Source organism: Giraffa tippelskirchi, chromosome 9, assembly GCF_054371585.1.
Source record: "Giraffa tippelskirchi isolate mGirTip1 chromosome 9, T2T-mGirTip1v1.2.pri, whole genome shotgun sequence".
Taxonomy (NCBI): domain Eukaryota; kingdom Metazoa; phylum Chordata; class Mammalia; order Artiodactyla; family Giraffidae; genus Giraffa; species Giraffa tippelskirchi.
In genome coordinates this window covers 138679842-138703234 of record NC_137283.1, presented here as the reverse complement: position 1 = coordinate 138703234, position 23393 = coordinate 138679842, and the positions used below count along the sequence as shown (strand labels likewise).

General features: G+C 38.2%; 1 protein-coding gene across 8 annotated transcripts in view; it reads left to right on the top strand.

Moving 5' to 3' along the window:
• The window catches only part of MAP3K5 (mitogen-activated protein kinase kinase kinase 5), a 248939-nt gene that overhangs the window by 94021 nt on the left and 131525 nt on the right, over positions 1-23393 (top strand). For 7 of the 8 annotated variants that reach the window (XM_081528863.1, XM_081528860.1, XM_081528861.1 and 4 more), the window contains 3 exons: positions 15590-15613; positions 21595-21788; positions 23027-23195. In XM_081528863.1, the coding sequence (XP_081384989.1) occupies positions 15590-15613; positions 21595-21788; positions 23027-23195 (387 nt within the window). The remainder of the gene's footprint in view (positions 1-15589; positions 15614-21594; positions 21789-23026; positions 23196-23393) is intronic. The other variant, XM_081528857.1, reaches the window with a different exon arrangement.

The window sequence follows — 23393 nt, the reverse complement described above, 5'->3', positions numbered from 1 at the left end:
GTGGCCAAAGTATTGGGATTTCAATGTCAGAATCAGTCCCCCAGGATTGATTTCCTTTAGGATTGACTGGTTTCATCTCCTTGCTGTCCAAGGGACTCAAGAGTCTTCTCCAGCAGCAAAATTCAAAAGCATCAGTTCTTCGGTGCATAGCCTCCTTTATGGTCCAACTCTCACATCCATACAGGACTACTGGAAAAACCATAGATTTGACTAGACGGACCTTTGTTAGCAAAGTGATGTCTTTGCTTTTTAATATGCTGTCTAGGTTTATCATAGCTTTCCTTCCAAGGAGCAAGCATCTTTTAATTTCATGGCTGCAGTCACCATCTGCAATGATTTTGGAGCCCAGGAAAATAAAATGTCACTGCTTCCACTTTTTCCCCTTCTATTTGCCATGAAATGATAGGACCGGATTAATTCTTAAAACATCACTTTTGAGGTTTATGCATGCATGCATACTAAGTCGCTTCATTGTGTCTGACTCTGTGCAACCCTATGGACTGTAGCCCACCAGGCTCCTCTGTCCATGGGATTCTCCAGGCAAGAATACTGGAGTGGGTTGCCATGCTCTCCTCCAGGGAATCTTCCCAACCCAGGGATTGAACTGTGTCTCCTACGTTTTGAGGTATATATACTATCACCAAATTATAGGATTGCAAACTGAGACTCTGACAAATTCAATCATTTGCCCAAGGTGATGTAGAAAATTTGGATCCAGGTCTGCCTGAGTCCAAAGCCTGGCTCCCTTGACCACTAAACTTAGCTCCAGTTACTTCTAGTTAGAAGGATAACAGACATTCCTGAGTATGTTCATTTAGAAAAACCCATCAACCATACGTCCTGAGTTGTTTCATGCAACATCCATCCTTTCTTTTGTCTTCCTCCTTCCATTAAATGTAAACTTTTTTATTTTCTTATTTAGTTTGTACCTGGTCCAAGTAAGTATCTGGTTGCAAAGGACAAAGTTCTGGGGTAAAAAGTGTTTTTCTTCACTCTAACAACCTCCTCTGAGCCCTGGAAGTTCCTTGGGTTCTGCTACTGAGGAAGGTCTCTGTGTGTGTATTTTTAATTTTTTTAATTTATTTCTGTTGCAGGTAGTTATAAGTGAAATTGTTATGCTTGCCATCTAGCAACAGAAAGGAAAGCTGCTGTGAAATAGGCAAAATAAGAGATATTTATAAATAATATATTATATATGGATTAGGCAAGTAAAATAAAAATGAAGTATCTCCCTGTTTTCACAGGGCAAGACAGAATGAGAATGCAATTCTTGTTGCATATCTAGCTTGACTCAAATTGGTTCTTTGGACATCTAGAAAGTACAGCTGCACCAGTTTTATTTTCATCTGCTGTTCTTTGTTGAAAAGAACAATTTCTCTTTGGTGACAAATTCTTAGGAAGAAATCACAGAAAAAATTTGTTTTAAGTTTAAGCTCCTGATAGACAGGAACCATACAAGTACTTAAAATCTATGTCTGAGTTTTCAAATGAAAGGATATTTAGACTCTATTCATATCATGTATTTGCAATAGAATTTGTATCAGTTTTAAATTACAAGTACTCTCTTACTGTAGCAAGAATGAAATAATTTTTTTCAAAAAAGAAGATCATCATTCCCCTTTGAGAAAGGGAAGTTGATAGATATTTTTTCCTTAGCAAATAGGGAAAAATTTATTTAAAGTAATAACACAATTTTCTTTAAATAGATAACATGAAAACATCTTATGTGCCTATTAATGAGACTCTGCTGAGATTTATGTTTGTTTGAAAATCAGAAACTGCTGTAACAATTGTTTTCTGATTTATTTGGTACATTATAGAAATGATCAAATCTTCATTTGGGGTCTCTCAGTAAATGGGACTGTAGGTCTGGAACCATTGGCTGATGGGCTGTGGGGCAGATAACACGGAATCCATCTGTCATCAGAAACAGCTTGGGAGAAATGAATGGCTGTTGTGTAGAGTGAGGAAGTTGTTTTAATGAACCATTTCTTCTCTCTTCAGAAATTCCTTTATAAATTCTTTTCCTGTTTAAGTTGTTACATAATATTGAGCAGAAAAAGAATAGATATGTATAATTGAATCACTTTGCTGTACACCTGCAGAGAAGGCAATGGCACCCCACTCCAGTACTTTTGCCTGGAAAATCCCATGGATGGAGGAGCCTGGTGGGCTGCAGTCCATGGGGTCACTAAGAGTCGGACATGACTGAGCGACTTCACTTTCACTTTTCACTTTCATGCATTGGAGAAGGAAATGGCAACCCACTCCAGTGTTCTTGCCTGGAGAATCCCAGGGATGGCGGAGCCTGGTGGGCTGCCGTCTATGGGGTCGCATAGAGTTGGACACAACTGAAGTGACTTAGCAGCAGCAGCAGCAGCAGCTGTACACCTGAAACTATCACAACATTGTTAATCAATTGTACTCCAATGTAAAATAAAAAGTTAAAAAATAAAGACAAAAAGAAATTCCTTTACAACACCTCTCAGCTCTAAATCTTGACTCCCACTCCTTTTTCCTTATTTAGCTTCCTTTGTTTTTGCTAGACCACTCTCCACTCACTTTTAAATAATGCTTCATATAAAAACAAAGCAAAACAAAACAAGGAAACACCATTCACACTATCAGATAGTCAACAATAAAAAGCCCTTATTATACTAATGGCAAGGCTGTGAAGGGTGGGAAGTGTATGTATTGCTGGTAGAAGAGTATGTTGGCACTACCTTTTGAAGATCAATTTGGCAATAGCTTATAATATTAAATGAGTTTATCACCAAGAGTCAGCAGTTCTTTCTCTAGATGTGTGCTGTTTAAAACAAAAAAAAATCTTTGGCTTGAATATGGAGATATAATAAAGAAAGTTTATGTTAACTTTGTTTGTGATAATCCCTCCCCCAGAGAAATTGGTAAATATCCGTCAACAGAAGAATGAATATGAATACTTTCTGGTATAGTCATTTAATGGAATATTTATAGTTCCACTGATATTTCTTCTACCCAGATTAGTAGTCTCAACGAATTGCTTTCTCTTTTAAAAAATATTTTTGGAAGTAGACCTTAAAAGTTCTTATAAGATAAAACAATTTTATAAGTATCTATAGTGACAGATGTTAACTACATGTATTGAAATGATTATTTTGCAATGTATACAAATATCAAACCATTATATGGCCCACCTGAAACTAATATAATGCTATATGTCAATTATGTCTCATAAAAAATTTTAAAATAAAGTAATAAAAAATCTTAAATAAAGGCATGTTGGGATACACAGGGAAATTACTCCAAATAGGTTAATCATGTCAAATCCTCTAAAATTTCATTTTAAATTTACTTTTGAAAGTTATAGAAAGGAGATTTTCTTACTCAGTTTGTCATTTTCATTTAACTCTTTCAAATATGTAGGTTGGATAGTTTTCTTAAAATGCACTGATCTTTAATGTTAAGAAGTTCTGATTCTTTTATTTTTTGAGAAAAATAATGATCATTTCTGTTTAAAGAAGTCTTTCGCATGCATAAGGAGATATAATCAAGAAAGCTTATGTTAATATTGTTCGTGGTAATCTTCCTGTTTCAGAAATTGGTAAATATCTATCAACAGAAGAATGAATAGAAATACTTTCTGGTTTAGCTATTTAAAGGAATGTTTGGAGCACTTAAAATTGAATTAACTAGAGCTTTCTGTACCACTATTAGTATATTTCAAAAACAGTGTTAAGAGAAAAAACAAAGTATAGAAGCATGCATACGTATGATGCCATCTGTAGAAAATGTAATCATGTGCAAGATAATGCTTTTTATATGTTTATGTAATAAAAGGACAGAAGTATATATGAGAATTATAAATAAATTATGAATACTTCTTTGAAAGATAGGTGGAATAGAATTAAGGAGTCTTCAACTATATATGTATTGCATTTCTAAGTCTGGATTGGTATATCCATGGGTGTGTGAAAATTTTGTTAATTTTTTAGATTGAAGTATAATCAACTTACAGTATTGTATTAATTTCAGGAGTATAACAAGGTAATGATCACCACAAGTCTAGCTACCATCTGTCTCTATACACAGTACATTACAGTGTTATTGACCATATTCCCTGTGTTGTTGTTCAGTCACTAAGTCGTGTCTGACTGTGACCCCATGGACTGCAGCATGCCAGGCTTCCCTGTCCTTCACTATCTCCCAGACTTTGCTCAGACTCATGTCCACTGAATCGGTGATGCCATCCAACCATCTCATCCTCTGTCCCCCCTCTCTCCTCCTGCCCTCAATCTTTCCCAGTGTCAGGGTCTTTTCCAATGAGTTGACTCCTTGCATCAGGTGGCCAAAGTACTTTATTCCTGTTATTCCCTACTTTATATACTATATCCGCATGGCTTACTTACTTTATAACTGGAAACTTGTACCATTTACCTCTCCACCACTTTTCCTTATCTTCACACATCCCTCCCCTTTAGCAACTACAGTTTGTTCTCTGTATCTATGAGTCTATTTCTATTTTGTTTTGTTTGCCTCTTTTGTTTGTTAATTCTACATATAAGTGACATCAATATGGAGGTTGTCTTTATCTGTCTGACTGTTTCACTCAGCGTAAGTACTCTCTAGCTCCACTTATGTTGTTGCAAATGGCACGATTTCATTCTTTTTAGGGCTGAGTAGTATTCCTGTGTGTGTGTGTGTACCACTCTTCTTTATCTCTTCATCTATTGATAGACGTCTAGGTTGCTTATATATCTTGGCTAGTGTAAACAATGCTGCAGTGAATGGGGTTGCATATATCTCTTCAAATTAGTGTTTTCATTTTCTCTGAATAAACACTCAGAAGTGAATTTGCTAGATCATGTCGTGTATGACAAAGGTCCGTATAGTCAAGGCTATGGTTTTTTCCCAGTGGTCACATATAGTTGTGAGAGCGGGACTGTAAAGAAGGCAGAACACCACAGAATTGATACCTTCGAACTGTGGTTCTGGAGAAGACTCCTGAAAGTCCCTTGGACAGCAAGGAGCTCAAACCAGTCAATCTTAAGGGAGATCAACCCTGAATATTCACTGGAAGGACTGATGCTGAAGCTGAAGCTCCAGTATTTTGGTTATCTGATGCGAACAGATGACTCATTGCATAAGTCCCTAATGCTGGGAAAAATTGAGGGCAGAAGGAGTGGAGGGCATCAGAGGATGAGATGACTGGACGGCATCACCGATGAAATGAACATGAACTTGGGCAAACCTGGGGAGATGGGGAAAGACAGGGAGGCCTGGCATGCTGCAGTCCATGGGATCATGAAGGTCGGACACGACTGGATGACTGAACAACAACAACAAAAATGGTAGTTCTATTTTTAATTTTTTGAGGCACCTCTATGCTGTTTCCACAGAGACTGCACCAATTTACATTCCTGCCAACAGTGCTTGAGGGTTCCCTTTTCTCCATATTCTTGCCAACAATTTGTTGTCTTTTTATAATAGCCATTCTGACAGATGTGAGGTGATATATCATTGTGGTTTTGATTTGTATTTACCTGATAATTAGTAATGTTGAGCATCTTTTGTATGCCTGTTGAAAAGTGTTTGTCTTCTTTTTAAAAATGTCTATTCATATCTCCTGCCCATTTTTAATTGATTTTTAAAAAATCGAGTAGTATGAGTTCTTTACATATTTTACCTCTTTACCTCCATATTACCTCTTATTAGGTATATTATTTGGAATTATCTTCTTCCATTTATTAGGTTGCCTTTTTGTTTTGTTGGTGGTTTTCTTTGCTGTGCTAAAGTAGTGTGTGTCTAAGTTTTACATTCTTTATATTCTTTAAATATTTCATAACTAATGTTTTTAATGAAAAATTGTTATAGTCTGTTATTTTCTGTATCCTTTAGGATAACTTACATATATTTTGGGCATTTGAATATCAATATATTTTTTCCCTAATGTTCTAACTGTGGTTAGGAGGCCTCACATGCATTTGGAATTACTCTTTCTGCACTAAGATAGACTTTATTCCCATTTTATTCATTGCAGAATAAATATTTGTCTAGAGATTGGTATGCATAACAGTTAGTGGTGACACAGCTTATGTTGAAATGTAATGATTATGTGAGATCATTCCTTATTCAAGAAATTTAGTTGTGTTTTTCTCCATAACCATTGCTTGAACCGTCACTTTCCAGGTAGGATTTGCTTTCATAACTGCTCTTTACAGCAGTCTATCCACATGCTTAATCCTTCGCCATCTCACTGAATATAGTACCTACATATTTGGTGGCTGAAACTCTTCCTCTGCCTCAATGCAACTAGTATTTTCTAGATCGGGATCTGACTAGCATGAAACTATGGGTGCACAAACCAAAATATGTAACATTATCAATAAATTACCCCTTTAAAAATCAGCAGTTTTTAACAATATGGCAATTTTTCCATATGATCCTGCAATTTCACTTTGGATATATATACCCCAAAGTATTGAAATCATAATCTCAAAGAGATATTTATACACCCATGTTCATAACAGCATTACTTAAAATAGCCAAATATGGAAGCAACCTGAATGTCCGTTAATGGATGAATGGATAAAACAAAATGTGCTATACACATACAATGGAATATTACTCAGCCTTAGAAAGGAACAAAATTCTGACACATGCTACAACATGGATGAACTTTGAGGACTATCATAGTTGCTCATTCAAACAGTTGCGTGGTACCTAGACCCATGATGTTTATCTGAAGGTACAGAGGGACTCAATCTCCATTGGAGTTTGTATGTGAGAAATTGGATATTGAGTACATTTTTCTGATATTCATTTCCACTTGAAGCAAATGCTTATAGCTTTTAAAAGACCAGGCAGTGATGTCAATGCTGTAAATTTCGATGATTATGTTGGATTGGCCAGCAAGTTCATTCAGGTTTTTTCATACCATCTATGGGAAAGCCTAAATGAACTTTCTTGCCAGCCTAATACTAGTTTCTAGTAATTTGTTGAGGAGATCAAAGTAATTTTATTATAAATACCTTGAACTTAGGGCTTCCCTGGTGGCTCAGTGGTAAAGAATCTGTCTACAATGCAGGAGATCTGGGTTCGATCCCTGGGTCAGGAAAAGCTCCAGGAGGAAATGGCAACCCACTCCTGTATTGCTTGGGAAATCTCATGAACCAAGGAGCCTGGCAGGCTACAGTTCACGGGGTTGCAAAAGAGTCAGACACAACTTGGTGACTAAACAACAACAACCTTGAACTTAAGTTAAATTTTCACATGTATTTGGCAAATTAGCTCAGATTCTAGAGTGTTCTTAAACTCAAAAAACTTTTTTTTCTTCTTATACCACTGCTTCCTTTTCTTAAAGTTTTATCTCTTTTACTAAGATAAAGAACTAAAATGAATTTAGTTTTAGATTGAATTGAGTATGAAATTAAAATTTGTATTTTCCCAAAGGTTTATAATTCTCTCAGTTTAATAATGAATATTAATTATTATTATTATTAATAATTATTATATAATAATAATAATTATTATTATTATTAATGAATTTTTACTACATTCTTTTTAGCACTCTAAAGAAGCACTTAACTTAGTGGTACAAAGTACACAGTAAACGTTAGGAAAAAAAAGTCATTTGAGAATATGATCCCATGAAGTAGTCTAACGATTTGTGAACCAGAAATACGGGATGTGCCCCATGTAACTTTGCTGCTCCTGGACATTTTCTTAAGTGTCTTACTAACTTGATAACTGGCCATTGATTTGTAAACCATGGCCCTCTGTATCTCCTCTGTCCAATATAATCATCATATATCCTTCTTAATATTTCATGGAAAAAATATTTTCTGTTGAAAGAAAAAAGGGTCTAGTTCTTTTATTTTACTTATTTTAGAAGTGATCTAACTTTCCTCTGAGCTATGTAATTCCATGTCAAATTGGGGGGAAAGGGAGGTAATTTGGGGGAGAAACAGATAAGAAATACCTGTGAGCACTGTTTTATTAAGATTTTCTCTCAAGATCTTGAACTGACAAGCTAGATGAAGATGTCTTTAGCAGGAGTGGATTTCCAGTTGTTGTATCTCTGAGGTTTGGGAAAGGGCTTGTGACTGGAAAATCCAGTTTTCTTTGATGTCAGGTAACAAGATTACATCCTCAAAGGAATTATGTGTATACTGGATAAAGGATGCCCTTGCTTTCCTTCCTAACCTCCTTTACCCTCCCCCATCTCATTGTGTCTAGCATCTTATTGCCGTCTTATCCAAAGGAGAAGGAAATCTATGCTACGTAGTGAATGGAGGATGCCATCACATCTCTGGGTATATTCTCTTCATCTGTAGAGATTTTCATCACAGGCTCATGAATTTAGATACCTTAAAAAGCAAGAAGGAATGCCTCTGCACACAGAAGGTGTGAGTCTGAAAGCCTCCTACCTCCCAGCCAGCTGAATTCTAGACCTCTTCGTTCATTATAAATAAGTGCTTTTTTTTCTGGAAGTTGATCTTTGTGGCACTGCAACCCACCATCCTATTTGAGTCCTTTAAGAATGCATCCTTGAAACTTTTACTAAAATCTATGTGTAAAGTATAGTTTACCATGCTAGAATTCATTATGTCTGTAACTTTTCAACAATACAGTTTTTTTAAAAGAAATACCTGTACTTGAATAATAAGGTCCAATTAGGCCTCACTGAGAGAAGCGATGATGACAAAGAAGAGGAAGTTGATTATAATAATAACAGCATGTTATAAGAAGTTTGTGTTAAGAAGCTCTTTCAAACGCTGTCTGTATAAAATGTCACTCTTCAGCATCTTAGCCCCGTTTAAAGATATGTATCTGCTTACAGTAGAGTTTTCCCACCAAGATATATTTTTTAACATGAAACAAAATTAACAGAGGAGGAGAAGAAAGTCTAGAATTTCTTTTAGGATTATTTTCAAGTTTGGGTATCATTTAACCTGATTTTGGGTGCAGGTTGTTTATATTAACAGTTGGTCATATGTCTTCTCCATAATCCTGATGTGTTCCTTCCCAGGATCATAAACAACGCAGGTATAAGATGCCCCTGTATCTGATAACATAGGAATTGAGTTGGGGTTGTCTGCTTTGATAGTATTAATACCTCATGTTGCATATGGCTTTAAATGCTTAAAGGTCTCTCATAAATTTATTTCATTTGGTCTTTAAACATGACCCATTGAGATGGGCAGTGTCGTTACTATGTAGATTGAGCAGGTGGAAGATACTTTTATTTACACATGAGAACTAAATCCACGGAGATGCAATGATTTAGAGTTACACACAGTTAATAAGCATTAGAGCAGGACAAGCCCCGTATTCTTGGACTTGTCATCAGGTATATTTCCTATACGTCCACAGATTTCATATGTCCATTAAAAATATGATTTTCCAGGTTTTTGTTAGACTGAGGTTTTTTGTTTTTTTTAATTTGAGTTTTTATGTAAGCATAACATGTAAACACAAGTGTGCTTGGTTCCCTAACTTTAAAGATGAACCAGTTCTGTAACACCTGTGTTGGAGTGTTCTTCCTAAGCCCACTTAGCATGTAGAAGGGTAAAGATGAGCCCCGTCTTCTCAGTGAGGTCCATGGTGTTCAACACAGCTCATATGACATATCTTTGTTTAGCTTTGAGGCATTGATATTAGGTAAGAAGACGGAGCTGGGGAGTACAAGAAAGATTCCTTTTTTTCCCAACTTTAGTGAAAAACTTGCCACATTCCATTGGGACAGAAAGATATCTCAGAAGAGAAGACCTTGAAGGTCACCAGCAGGGAGCCATGGCCTTTTTTCCTGGCCCAAAACCACCAGCCTGTGCCTTTCTTTTCTTTCAGGAAACAGATCCTGGTTGCTAACTCTGTTTCTTCCACCCTGTGTCCATTTGGTTTGGCAACCTCACACCAGCTGTTCCCACTTCCTTCCGCTGGCTGTAATTACCTAAATGTTAGGCAGAGAAACTTTCCAGTTTTGGAGACTCTCCACATTTATTTATCCTTAGGATGACCTCTTCAGTGTTACATTGTCCCAAGTAGCTCTCAAAAGTTGTCTTTGTCTTCCTTTGTCTTCTTTTGGGTTGAGAACTAGGCTAGATTGTCTCATTTGCCTTGTTTCTTGGGTTGGTTATCAAAGCGTCCTGAGTAGTCAGAAAACATTTAAGGATGTTTTTGGTACAGCCAGAGAGCACACGGATTAAAGGTCTCCTAAAGACTTTAGGCAAGAACAAAGTTCTTGGGGCAATGGGATGACCCAGAGGGATGGGATGGGAGGGAGGTGGGTGGGGGGTCCAGGAAGGGGAACACATGTAAACCCATGGCTGATTCATGTCAATGTATGGCAAAAACTATTACAATATTGTAAAGTAATTAGCCCCCAACTAAAATAAATAAATTTATAAAAAAAAAAAAAAAGAACAAAGTTGTAGTGGGGTGATGCATCTTCAGAGAGAGTTCATTGTTAAGGAACTGGAGTTTATGTTGATTTTTATTTTTTCATTTTTAGGCTCTTTAGACAAGACATTTCCACTGAGTGATGTGAAGTATTGCAGTTGCCTGTTCAATTTATTCCCCTTCCTCCTTTTTATTCCCCTTCAATGGATTAAATTGACACAAATTAAATATTCACTGGGGCTTCCCCAGTGGCTCAGCAGTAAAGAATCCACCTGAAGTATAGGAGATGCAGGAGGTGAGAGTTTGATCCCTGGGTCAGGAAGATCCCCTGGAGGAGGGCATGGCAACCCACTCCTGTATTCTTGTCTGGAGAATCCCATGGACAGAGGAGCCTGGTGGGCTATACTCCGTGGGGCTCATAAAAAGTTGGACACAACTGAAGCAACTGAGCATGCACGCATGCAAACATTCACTATTCCACCTCAGTAGTTAGATACCTTTTCAGGTCTTGTTTGCTATTTTTTTGTACTGAGTTAAAATGCACAAATAGGACCTTTCTTTCTTTAAAGTTGATGCCTCCTTTAAGGTTACATCGTAAGCTGTGAGTAAACTCTTCTTCAAGAGAACCATTTGTACCCATTTAGCTTCTATAAAACATGAGCAAGCAGTTAATAAAAATTCAGTAGGATGGCTGTAAGGATGATTGAATATAGTTTTAGAATTTTTTATGATGCATGCATTACCTGAAATGGAAGCAAAGAAGACATGTAAGAGGGTTATTACTTCAATAAATAATTCTTCAGGAAGACATAACATACTGGCTATAGGCCAGTAACTACTGTGGTTATTTCCTTTGGTGACAACCAGAAGGGAGCCTTCAGCTCATTCAGCCCTCATCACAGCTCCCTTCATCACCACCTCCATCTCTGTGCCTGGTGCACTAAACAGAAATCATGGTTCAGTAGCTCCTGTGCTGGGCATAAGGATGTCGCTCCTTCCAGTGGCACAAGAACAATGCTGACTTTGATAGGCCTTTAGCCAAAAGTAAGTGATAGGATACAGTGCTGGAAGGGACCAACAATCACTCTATCCAGTTCTTAGTGTGTTACGTTAGAGACAGGTGAGATGACACATGGCCAGTCAGGAGCAGAGCCAAGACTTGCACCTATCTATCCTCATTCAGAGTCCGGTAATTTTACATTCATGAACTAGTTAATGTATTCATTCTTTTATTGAGCAACAACTATATTTCCTGCAATCTGCTAGGCAATCAGTGGAGATACAGATATGAACTAAACATGGCTCTTGGACCCAAGGAACTCTTGATGTAGGAGAAGAGTATGAAGCGGTAATTGCAGTGCGGTACATCCAGTGCTGTCACAGAGGTCGGTATGAGGAGTCATGAGGGCAAAAATAAGGACATCAACTGTTTCTGTTAGGAGGTTAGGTGTCATTGAAGGCAGTCAAGAGAGAACAGGGTTTCCTATGCAATATGCAGAGGATGCTGTGTGGTACAGGATTAAGAGAAGAGCGTTGTTTTTCTTTCTTTTTTTTTGCTTAGAGGGATGAGAGAAGGCTATGCCTATCTAGGAAAGAGTGTGGTTTGCTACTCTGGAGAGATGCTCCATAAATCAAGTTCGGAAAATTCTGTATACTATATCCCTGGCTTTGTGACTGTTTGAACCAGGATAGCTAGACTATCCTGGCTTTGTGTTTTTCATGAACCGTGTGTGTGTGTGTGTGTGTGTGTGTGTGTGTGTGTGTGTGTGTAGCAGGGTAGGTGGAGAGATTCATTAACTACCTGTGAAACATTGTGGGAAAAGATAATTTCAACTTTCCTCCACATCATCACTCATCTGTCTCTTGATTTCCATCCGCCAAGGGCACCACCATTGTCCAAGTCCAAAGTCCAGACATTCCTGGACTTTGGCAATAGCTACTGGAATGCTTTTTCCCATCCAATACTAAATACCACCATCTAATTCATATTTTAAAAATTTTTACAAAGTTTACCTTTTAATTACTTGTCTTTCTTGGGTAATGCATTTACCCAATATAAACATTTATAAGTGCAAAAAGATATATTATTGAAAAGTCATCCTCTCATCCTTGTCCTCCAGGCAGTTGGCTCCCTTCTCTATTGGCAGCCACTATTACTGATTTCTTGTATATTCTTCCAGAGAGATTTTAGAAGTAGACAAATTAGGATTTTATTTTTCTCCCTTTTATATACATAAGTAGAAGAATACAGTAACAACCATTCTATCCTTTGCTTTTGTTCACTAGGCAGTATATCTGGGAGATCTTTCCATATCACTTCATGGAGAACTTTCTCATCTTTTGTTCAGCTGCATTGTATGCCATTGTGTTGAGGAACCATAGATTAGTCAGCCAGTTTCTAGTTGATAGAACATCTGTGTTGTTCCCAACCTTTGATTTTACAAACAATGTCCCAGTGTGTGCAGAGACTTTTATATGTCTGTCACTCACCTGAAAAAACACTTTTACTCTCATATGCCCAAATGCCCACACAACAGAGTACTTTATTTTGGCATTCAAGGCTTTCTTCAATTAGGCCCCAAATAACTTTCCATTATTATCAGTCAGTCAGTCCGTTCAGTCGCTCAGTCATGTCCAGCTCTTTGTGACCTCATGAACCACAGCACGCCAGGCCTCCCTGTCCATCACCAACTCCTAGAGTTTACCCAAACTCATGTCTATTGAGTTGGTGATGCCATCCAACCATCTCATCCTCTGTCTTCCCCTTCTCCTCCTGCCTTCAGTCTTTCCCAACATCAGGATCTTTTCCAATGAGTCAGCTCCTCGCATGAGGTGGCCAAAGTATTGGAGTTTCAGCTTCAACATCAGTCCTTCCAATGAACACCCAGGACTGATCTCCTTTAGGATGGACTGGTTGGATCTCCTTGCAATCCAAGGGACTCTCAAGAGTCTTCTCCAACACCACAGTTCAAAAGCATCAATTCTTCGGCGCTCAGCTTTCTTTATGGTCCAACTCTCACATCCATACATGACTACTGGAAAAACCATAGCCTTGACTAGACGGAACTTTGTTGGCAAAGTAATGTCTCTGCTTTTTAACATGCTATCTAGGTTGGTCATAACTTTCCTTCCAAGGAGTAAGCGTCTTTTAATTTCATGGCTGCAATCACCATCTGCAGTGATTTTGGGGCCCAGAAAAATAAAATCAGCCACTATTTCCACTGTTTCCCCATCTATTTCCCATGAAGTGATGGGACTGGATGCCATGATCTTAGTTTTCTGAATGTTGAGCTTTAAGCCAACTTTTTCACTCTCCTCTTTCACTTTCATCAAGAGGCCTTTTAGTTCCTCTTCACTTTCTGCTATAAGGGTGGTGTCATCTGCCTGTCTGAGGTTATTGATATTTCTCCTGGCAATCTTGATTCCAGCTTGTGCTTCCTCTAGCCCAGCGTTTCTTGTGATGTACTCTGCATATAAGTTAAATAAGCAGGGTGACAATATACAGCCTTGCAATACTCTTTTTCCTATTTGGAACCAGTGTGTTGTTCCATGTCCAGTTCTAACTGTTACTTCCTGACCTGCATACAGGTTTCTCAAGAGGCAGATCAGGTGGTCTGGTATTCCCATCTTTTGAAGAATTTTCCACAGTTTATTGTGATCCACACAGTCAAAGGCTTTGGCATAGTCAGTATGTGCCAAAATGAACTTTCTATTTTAGCCCAGTGATTGAATTCAAGATCTTTTTTAGTTTCCTTTTATTTCTCTCTTCTATACTTCTCGAAATGAGCTGTCTTTTTTAGCCCCAGGAATAATATTTATTGTTTCCTAAATGGACCTTTGTATTCCTTGTCCTCTAGCCTAGATTCCTACCTCACTGCTTTGTCTTTGGAAGATGTTACTGTCCTCTTGAATTCCACCTTCTCTGCTGATCTTCAGCCTTTTTCAGTCCCTAGGAACATCTTCTTTTCCCCAGAAACCCCAGCTCTTACTGTCGTATCGCTCTTTGGATGTAGGACAGGTGTGCATACGTGGTTGTGTGTCCAGACTTATAATGTTTCTTTTTACAAGTGTATGTGTTCTTTTTTTCACCAGGAAGATTGCAAGTATTGAAGGGTCTCTTTTAGTATTTTATATACATCTTTATGGCTCTCACAATTACCCTGCACAATTCCTTCCCCTTTTTGTTTACTCATCTGTTATCCTTAATCATTCAGAAATCTTACCTACTGCTCTAAGCTAAAGCTCTCCTAGGTTCCCCTTTGCCCCACGTCCATCCTGGGATGAATGACAGCCTGCATCACTCCTCTGCTCCTCTCTTATCTCTCCTGGGTTGGTTCTGCTTCTGGTCTTAGCCAGATGGACCACACTGTAGACTCCACAAATGCCTCACATTTCCTGTTTCCCTGGCAACACACATGCCATCTTTTCTAAAACACAGTCCCATCTCTCTTTTCTAAATCATGGTTCCCCAACCTCAGTGAAGCTTTTATGCCATAGACTGTTCTAGATTGTCTCTTCCCTGTCTCTACTCATCTTGAAGTCTAGGAATAATAACAGCTGGCTTTGTCTAGAGCTTTCTATGTGCCAGATGTGATATATCCACATTATTTCCATGATCGCATTTATTTCTCATAATCTAGAAGATAGGGGCACCACCTGCAATGTATTTATCATATTTCACTTCTTACGGAACAATGCATAACATTTATGACTAGTTCTTGTCGGATGTCCTTATTGTCTACATATGGATTTGCCCACCGACCAGTAGCCAGTACCATTTATTTCTAGCTTTACTCCAAGCATGCCGCTTGGTTCCTTCTCAGGGCATGATTGAGATTGTGCTTTGGGAAAGCTAACTCATTTTAATCTCTTTCCCCAAAGATTGTAGCTGATAAGATAATTCTGCGCATACATATTCTGCAGAAATGATTTTCAGATTCGGGTTTTGGATTCCACATGTTTATGCTGTTTTCCTAAAACCATAGTTGATACTTTTGTGCACTCCTGTCCCTCTCTTCAGACTGTAAACTCAGATGCAGGAACTTAGTTGATACCTTTTATTCTTCACATTCTGAATTTCTAATTGCTAGTGATAAATAATAAAATTGTTAATACAAATTTTGCCACATAGAATATTTCAGTTAATTAGTTGAATTAATTAATTTTGCATTAACTTTTGCTTTACTCTTCTCTTTTCTCTTTTTTTCAGGAAATCATTTGCCAGAAGAATACTGTGAGTATTTTACTTAACCCTTCCATAAGCGTTTTTATCTTTTCTTTTTTATCAGCTAATTGCTGGTATATTTTCTATTTCTACAAATTATTAATTTCTGTCTCTTCCTTTTAAAGTTTCTGACATATCAATATAAATATGGCTATTTTACATAAGTATCCCTTTATAGTGAAACTTTATTTATACTAGTGGGAGATGACACTGATGCCTGTTTTTTTCTATATATAATTATGTTTAGAACAAAACTGCATAGTGTATTCAATTTTGTATAATTATGAGTGTTACTAAAGCAGCATATATATATATATATAAATGCACTGATACACACATATATGTATGTGTGTGTGCATTTATATATATATACTATATATCTATAAGTATACTATATATATAAATTATAAATGTATCAATGCATATACATACATACATATACATAAACACACGTATGGAGATAGGTCTACATATCTCTATCATCTTTACATTGAGATTGACTTAAGTTCCTAAATCTTACAAACCACACTTTAAGACCTTTGAAACCACACTACAAAGTTCTTACTCTCCACAGAGAATTAAAAATTAAAGAGTGATAAAGATAAATTTAAGAAGTTTTAAATGCATGAAGAATTATATTTTGGAATTAGCATGGTTATGTCAATGGTCATGTTTTCATTTTGGAAAGTAAGCCAGTATTTAAAACCTTAATGTATTTCTGAAACATAGAGTGGAAATAACATACTGCATAAAAATCTGTATATGATTTCATTTATGATGATAAGATTAAAAGTACAATGGGTAAATTTCCCTTCGATCAGAAATTGAAGAAATTAAGATTTAAGAAATTTAAGAGTTCAGGTCAGGGGCTCATTGCAGCATGAATAATGTTGCCATGATAAACTCATCCTTCACATCTCAACAGGAAAAGAACAAGGATTGCTTAATGCATCAATTCACTGTAACAGATTTTATGAAGCAAATATTGATGGAACATGAATTGTGTGCCAGGTTTTGGGTTTGGTACTGCAAGAGACTCACTATGGAGGCTGAAAGTGGAGACAACTCATTCATAATTGTCCCAGGAGACAACTGAGACATGCCAGAGTGTTGCTGGGGGGGTGGGGGTGGGCGGGGATGGTCAAGCAAATAAGCAAACAAACAAATTAGAAATTAACATAAGGCAATATCTCAAGAGTGGGCAGCCCATCCCTCAAGTGGTCGTGGAAGGTTTTTCAGAGGAGGTAGCATTTTCCTGAATGGCAGAGAAGAAGTGATCATGCCCAGTGATAGATTGGACATGTGGGGAAGCATGTTTGTAAGTTGACCCAATAGTCCACATTATGAACAAGTCATCCATTGACTCAAGTACGCTGCTGTGTTTCCAGTGCTAAGTCCCTCTCAAAAGTTGAGTATTTGGGGCATATATTTCAATATATTTGGTGGCTGAGGGCATATCTTTCCAGAAGCTTAATTCATGCTCCACATGTACTTATGTTCACCTTTACGTAACTTTTAAAAATTGAAAAACAGAGTTGGCATTATTATTTTTTAAACACAAGCAGTAGAGATAATCAGAGAGAATTCATCTAGATTTTGAGCTGTGTGTTTTTATAACCATGAAAACAACTGTGGGCTGAAGAGACCAGTCTTGTTATTTTATGACCATGCCTCATGTTTTGACCCCACTCCAGTACTCTTGCCTGGAAAATCCCATGGATGGAGGAGCCTGGTAGGCTACAGTCCATGGGGTCGCTAAGAGTCGGACACGACTGAGCGACTTCACTTTCACTTTTCCCTTTCATGCATTGGAGAAGGAAATGGCAACCCACTCCAGTATTCTTGCCTGGAGAATCCTAGGGACAGCGGAGCCTGGTGAGCTGCCGTCCATGGGGTCGCACAGAGTCGGATGACTGAAGCGACTTAGCAGCAGCAGCAGCATGTTTTGAAATTTAAGGAAAGGTGGTCTTTCTCCTTCGAGAAGCAGGTTTAATTGTTTTAGAATTAGTATCTTATTAATAAAAGACAGTTGTTACATCTAGAATGTCTTGTTCTTGATCACAGACTTTTTTATTTACTTTGGATTATTAGGTATTTCAAACTCAGGATTGGCAGCCATCTATAAATAGAAATTGCCGTAATGGTATTTCTAAGCTTTATGTGAGCCAACTTGGGAAATAAATGTTCCCATATTATTAGTGTTCATCATTTTGAAAAGGTGCTTTTTTCAACAGCTGGTAGCCTTTTAAAAAAACACACCATCCACAACCACTCCCCACATTCTTTCTCCCCACTGCAGGCTTGCTGGGTTGGCTCTTACCTCAGGCCCAGAAGTGCCTCCTGTGGCTTAACTTCTTTTCCCCATTTTTTTTTTTTTTTTTTCTGAGTCACCAACAATGGGACATTGAAAAACAGTACTGCCTTAGAGAAGAGATTCCAAAAAGTACAGTGAGACCAGGAACTTGGGAAAGCCTCAGCATGCTGAATACCTTCAAGGATTCTGAAACCTCATCCCACGGGGTTTGAAGATAGTTGGAATCCGATTTTCTCTGCTATTTGGATGACTCTCATCTTTCTCTCTTTACCCACCTACTGCTCAGTACACACCCAGACATCTGATACTCCTCCTCTCAGAATGTTTTACACAGATATGTTATTTCTCAATGCCCAGTCTTTCAGTAATAATGTATTCTAGTTCTTATCTTAGACACAAATACACATGATATTAAGGCTTCTGAAGGTACAGAACTTTATCCAGCAGCAGAGGAATGATATTCCAAAATTCCAGTAGCGCTTTTCTGGTTTATTGGCTTCTCACCTGTTTGTCCTTACCTTGTGTCTTAGAAGATTTGGAGCCTTCTCTTTCGTAGTTTTGAGTCAAAATGCTTTTCAAAAATAGGAGTATTTGATTCTGTTGCTCTTTTACAACTCACTCAAAAGTTTAAGCTCTAGAAGATTTGAAAAGCCATCTCTTGATATGTTTGCCTTTCTTTTCTGCTTAGACAGTGGCTTGGGTAAAAGGATTAGTTTGGTGAACCTGCTCTGGGATCTTGGGAACATTTTAGAAGCAGAGTATGTTTATTTTTCCTCTTCCTGACTTGTCTTCCAATTACTGTTCCATGAAGGAGAACTAGTGAAAGGAACACCTTAATGTGCTGGATTTAAAAATCAAATTGCAACCTTTAGAGGTTCTTCTCATACTTTAACTTCAAGTCTGGTCCAGTTTGTGCTTCATTACCTGAGATACAAGTGCCTCAGAGAATAACGTGTTCCTAGATAATCCAGGGGGGCCATAAGGGCATTTGGTACTTCTTGGCTGTTTGCTACAAGGCAGTAACTTGGCTCATGCAGAGGTCCGTGCAAGGTGACCTGAAGCGAAGAGTTGGTGTGCCAGAAAGTCACGGACACTCGAGAGGGTGCTCAGCCCCCTAGCCATAATGGCAGGCCCTCTGGAAAAGGAGTCCATGGACTGGCATCCTAGACAGATCACAGCCCAGTTGTGTGACCTTGCCAAGCCTTACCTGAATCCTCACCTGTAAAATGGAGACGAGACAAGATCCCTTCTGTTAGTGGGCTGTTGTAAACGTATGACCATTCATTCCTTGGCACCTGCATGTAATGAATAAATGTTTACTCTCTTTCATTTGGTTCAAAGGATAAGAGAAGCAATGCCTTGTTGTCCATTCCGCTGACATGGAACATATAATTTGGGCTCTTGGACTCCCTAGAAGAGTGATAAATAGAGTTTTCTCCCCATCTCTCTAGTTTTCAGCTCTCTGCTTTTTTCTTTCTCGCTGGCTTTTGTTCTTAGAGGTCTCTCTCATTTCCTCAGACTCAGTCATACCAGATAATTTCCAGGTCTGCATTTTGGCTTGGAACTCTTGGACGTTATCACTTTAGAAGTCCTGTTCCCCTTAAATTCCATCCTTTCAAAAGTGCGCATGTCACCCTACTCACCAAATCAGATCTCACCCTCTTGAAGCTCATCTCATATTTTAACTAGAAGTCAGGCTCTGTTTATGATTCATTACCTAATATACAACAAATGTCCTCAAATGTAATTTGTTCATAAATATTAATAATTAAGTCTGGTTCTGCTTCTGAATTCTTGCTTTTTGTCAAGGATCCCATTCTCCTTTAAGGAGCCCCATTTACAACTATGGAGTGGCCTTCAATGTCTTCTTCTTCCTCTCTTTCAATATCTGTAACCAGTTGGCTGGTCTCGATGATTCTTTCTTCTTAACGTCAAGTTCATGCATCCACTTTTGTGATCTGGTCTTGCATTGTAGCTTCCCACCTAATTTTCTTAAATCTCATTTCTTTCTCTTTCAGTGCATTCTGTTTTCTGCCCGGACTGTCAAAATTCACAGCTTTAGTTATGTTTTCTTTCCTGCTCTGAATCCTTCCAGAATTCCCACTGCCCTGAACAGAGATTGAAATCCTTAACTTTGTATTCACTTCCCTTCCCTGAGCCCTAAGCTCCAGTCAGGCTCACTTCCTCAGGGGCATCCAGTCCAATGTCTCCTTTATTCTCCCCAGTTCCACTTGTGTTTGCACTAGTGCACCCTCACTTGGTATCATCAGGAACAGACAGAAGGTCATGCTAAGTGAGTGGAGAGTGGTACAGGTTGAGGCTAGAGAGAGAGGCAGGGTTTGGATAGTTAAGCCCTTGTAGGTGACAGTGATCCATTTTATCTTCATCTCAGGAGCAAGGGAGGGGGCTTGAGCAGCTGAGAGAAGTCATCTGATGTATGTTATTGAAAGAGCCCTTTAACAGCTGGGTAAAAAGCAGATTGATAGGCAAGAGGAGAAGCAGGGAGCCCAGGTAAAAGCCAGTTACAGTGGCTCAGGCCAGAATGTTGGTGGCATGGTCTTCAGTGTTAGCAGAGAAGATGGAGTGAAATGAACAAATAGGAGATATATCTTGGAGGTGGAATAGACAGGACATTGATAGTTTGTAGGAGGTGGAAGAAATGGAAGCATCAAGGATAACTTCAGGGTCTCTTATTCAGTTGATCAGTTGTGTCCAACTCTTTTCAACCTCATGGACTGCAGCATGCCAGGCTTCCCTGTCCTTCACTATCTCCCAGAGTTTGCTCAAACTCATGTCCATTGAGTCGATGATGCCATCCAATCATCTCATCCTCTGTCGCCTCCTTCTCCTCCTGCCTTCAGTCTTTCCCAGCATCAGGATCTTTTCCAATGAGTTGGCTCTTCACATCAGGTGGCCAAAGGATAGGAGCTTCAGCTTCGGTCCTTCCAATGAATATTCAGGGTTGATTTCCTTTAGGATTGACTGGTTTGATCTCCTTCCTGTCCACAGGACTCTCGAGTCTTCTCCAGCACCACAGTTCGAAAGCATCAATTCTTTGGCGCTCAGCCTTCTTTTATAGTCCAGCCCTCACATTGGTACATGACTACTGGAAAAACCATATCTTTGACTATATGGACCTTTGTTGGCAAAGTGACATCTCTGCTTTTTAATATGTAGGGTCTCTAGATTTAGTAACTGAGATGCTAACAAAGCCATGACTGCGATCGAGCAGCCTGGATAGGATCAGCTTATTCTGGCATCGCTCACACTTTGGTGTTACGTGGGCAGCCCTGAAATGTTAGCTCTTATCATTCCCATGTATTTATGCTGTGTCTCTGACAAGTTTCCTGAAGGCTGAAGGCTGTGTTTTAAACTACCTTGTTTCACCTACAGCGTATATCGTAGTGCCGTAGCCATGAGAATGGTGAATAAATATTTAATGGATTGATAGAAACTGTGCCATGCCATATATTTTTTATCATGTGTAAGTCTGAATTACTTGAAGTAAGCAGTTAAAGAAATTGGAGGAAATTTTCATAGGTCATGAATAGGAAATGAAGTTTTTTTTTATTTCCCTTCACATTTAGGATTATTATTTAAAAGTAAGATTTGGGGTGATGTTAGTGTGGGGTCAGCAGGTCAGCTCACCACCTCCTGGTGCTTCCTCTGTCCGCAGATGTGCACGGGGAACTACACATTTATTCCTTACATGATAACGCCGCATAACAAGGTCTACTGCTGTGACAGCAGCTTCATGAAGGGCTTGACTGAGCTCATGCAGCCGAACTTTGAGCTGCTTCTGGGACCCATCTGCTTACCTCTTGTGGATCGTTTCATTCAGCTTTTGAAGGTGGCACAAGCAAGTTCCAGGTAAAGTTTAATAATGCCGTTTGGTAGTGATAGTGAAGTGTTTGTATACTTAATTTATGTAAGTCCCCTACATCCGAACCTGCAAGTTGTGAACTTTCAAAGATGTGAGCGTGAGTCTGTATGTCCAGTCACATAAGTTGGTTTCCATACGTGGCGTACATTGTCGCTTGCAGCTTGCTCTCCATTTCCTATTGCTGACAATCCTTCAGCTCTAGTATCTCCCACCTCTCTCTCTCCTCCAGTCAGTAACTCTTCTTACCTCTTTACTTGATGCCAGTCTCTGTATGCCAGCTCTTGTACTATACTAATGTACTGTACTGTAAGGTTAAAAATGTTTTATTTTTTGTGTTTCTTTTTTACACATTATTTGTGTGAAAAGTATCATAATTCTATTAAAGTACAGTACTATACAACCAATTGTGTTAGTTGGGTACCCAACTAAGTTTGTTGGACTTAATGAACAAATTGAACTTACGAACGTGCTCTCAGAACAAAACTCACTCATATGTAGGGGACTTGCTGTATTTGTGCACCTTATCAGATGTTTCTTACATATAATACTCAGTCAAGAACCAGGTAAATATATATAATGTCCTTTAAATGGATAAAATAGGTGCAGCATAGTCTACCTTTTGAATTTTGTCCCCTTTATTCAGAGGAGAAAACTTGAAATCAGAAAAAAGAAAGACTGCTAACTATGTTATAGTAATGGTAGAGCTAAAAATATATTCCATGTAAGTACAGAAACATTATCTGAATAAATGTCCAGGGACTTTTAGTGTAAGGACAAGAACTCTCTAAAAATTGTTGAAAGCACTATTATATTTTAGTTAAGAGCAGTCATTTATGCTGATAAATGATGATGCTGGATCAGAAGGTACATGTTATATTATGTTCAAATCATGGGCACACCTAATTTATTTAGAACAATTTCTACTCAAGACAGTAAAATGAAAAATAAAGTTTTAGCATTTTAACTGGAATACTGCAGGGTCTTGAACAGCTCATTAACATGGAGTATCTTTACCTTTAATTCTTCCTGGAGCAAGGCAGAGTGTAAAATATTAGGATGCCCCAATTTTTAAATAATAGCAGCTAGATGAGATGTTCATTCTGTACATCTTAATGATCTGAAAGGTATGAATGCTGCAGGTGTCATTCATTTCCTTATAAGGTCATTGCTTTTCATTGAAATACTTTCTAGTATCAACTCTTAAAAATGTGTGTTTTTCCACCAGCCAGTATTTCCGGGAGTCTATACTCAACGATATCAGGAAAGCTCGTAACTTATATACTGGCAAAGAATTGGCAGCTGAATTGGCAAGAATTCGACAGCGAGTGGATAATATTGAAGTCTTGACAGCAGATATTGTCATAAATCTGTTACTTTCATATAGAGATATCCAGGTGAGAAGATGCTCAAAATCAAGTCTTGGTTGTGTATCATGTTGGAGGAATAAGGGAGTGTTAATATCCAGTTTCAGTTAGCTAATAAGTCACTCATGTTACTACATGTAATTTTTTATTGACTCTCCTAAGCTTTCCATCCAGAGATTTTATGATAAATGAAACAGACTCATATAAGTTAACCATCAGTGATTATGA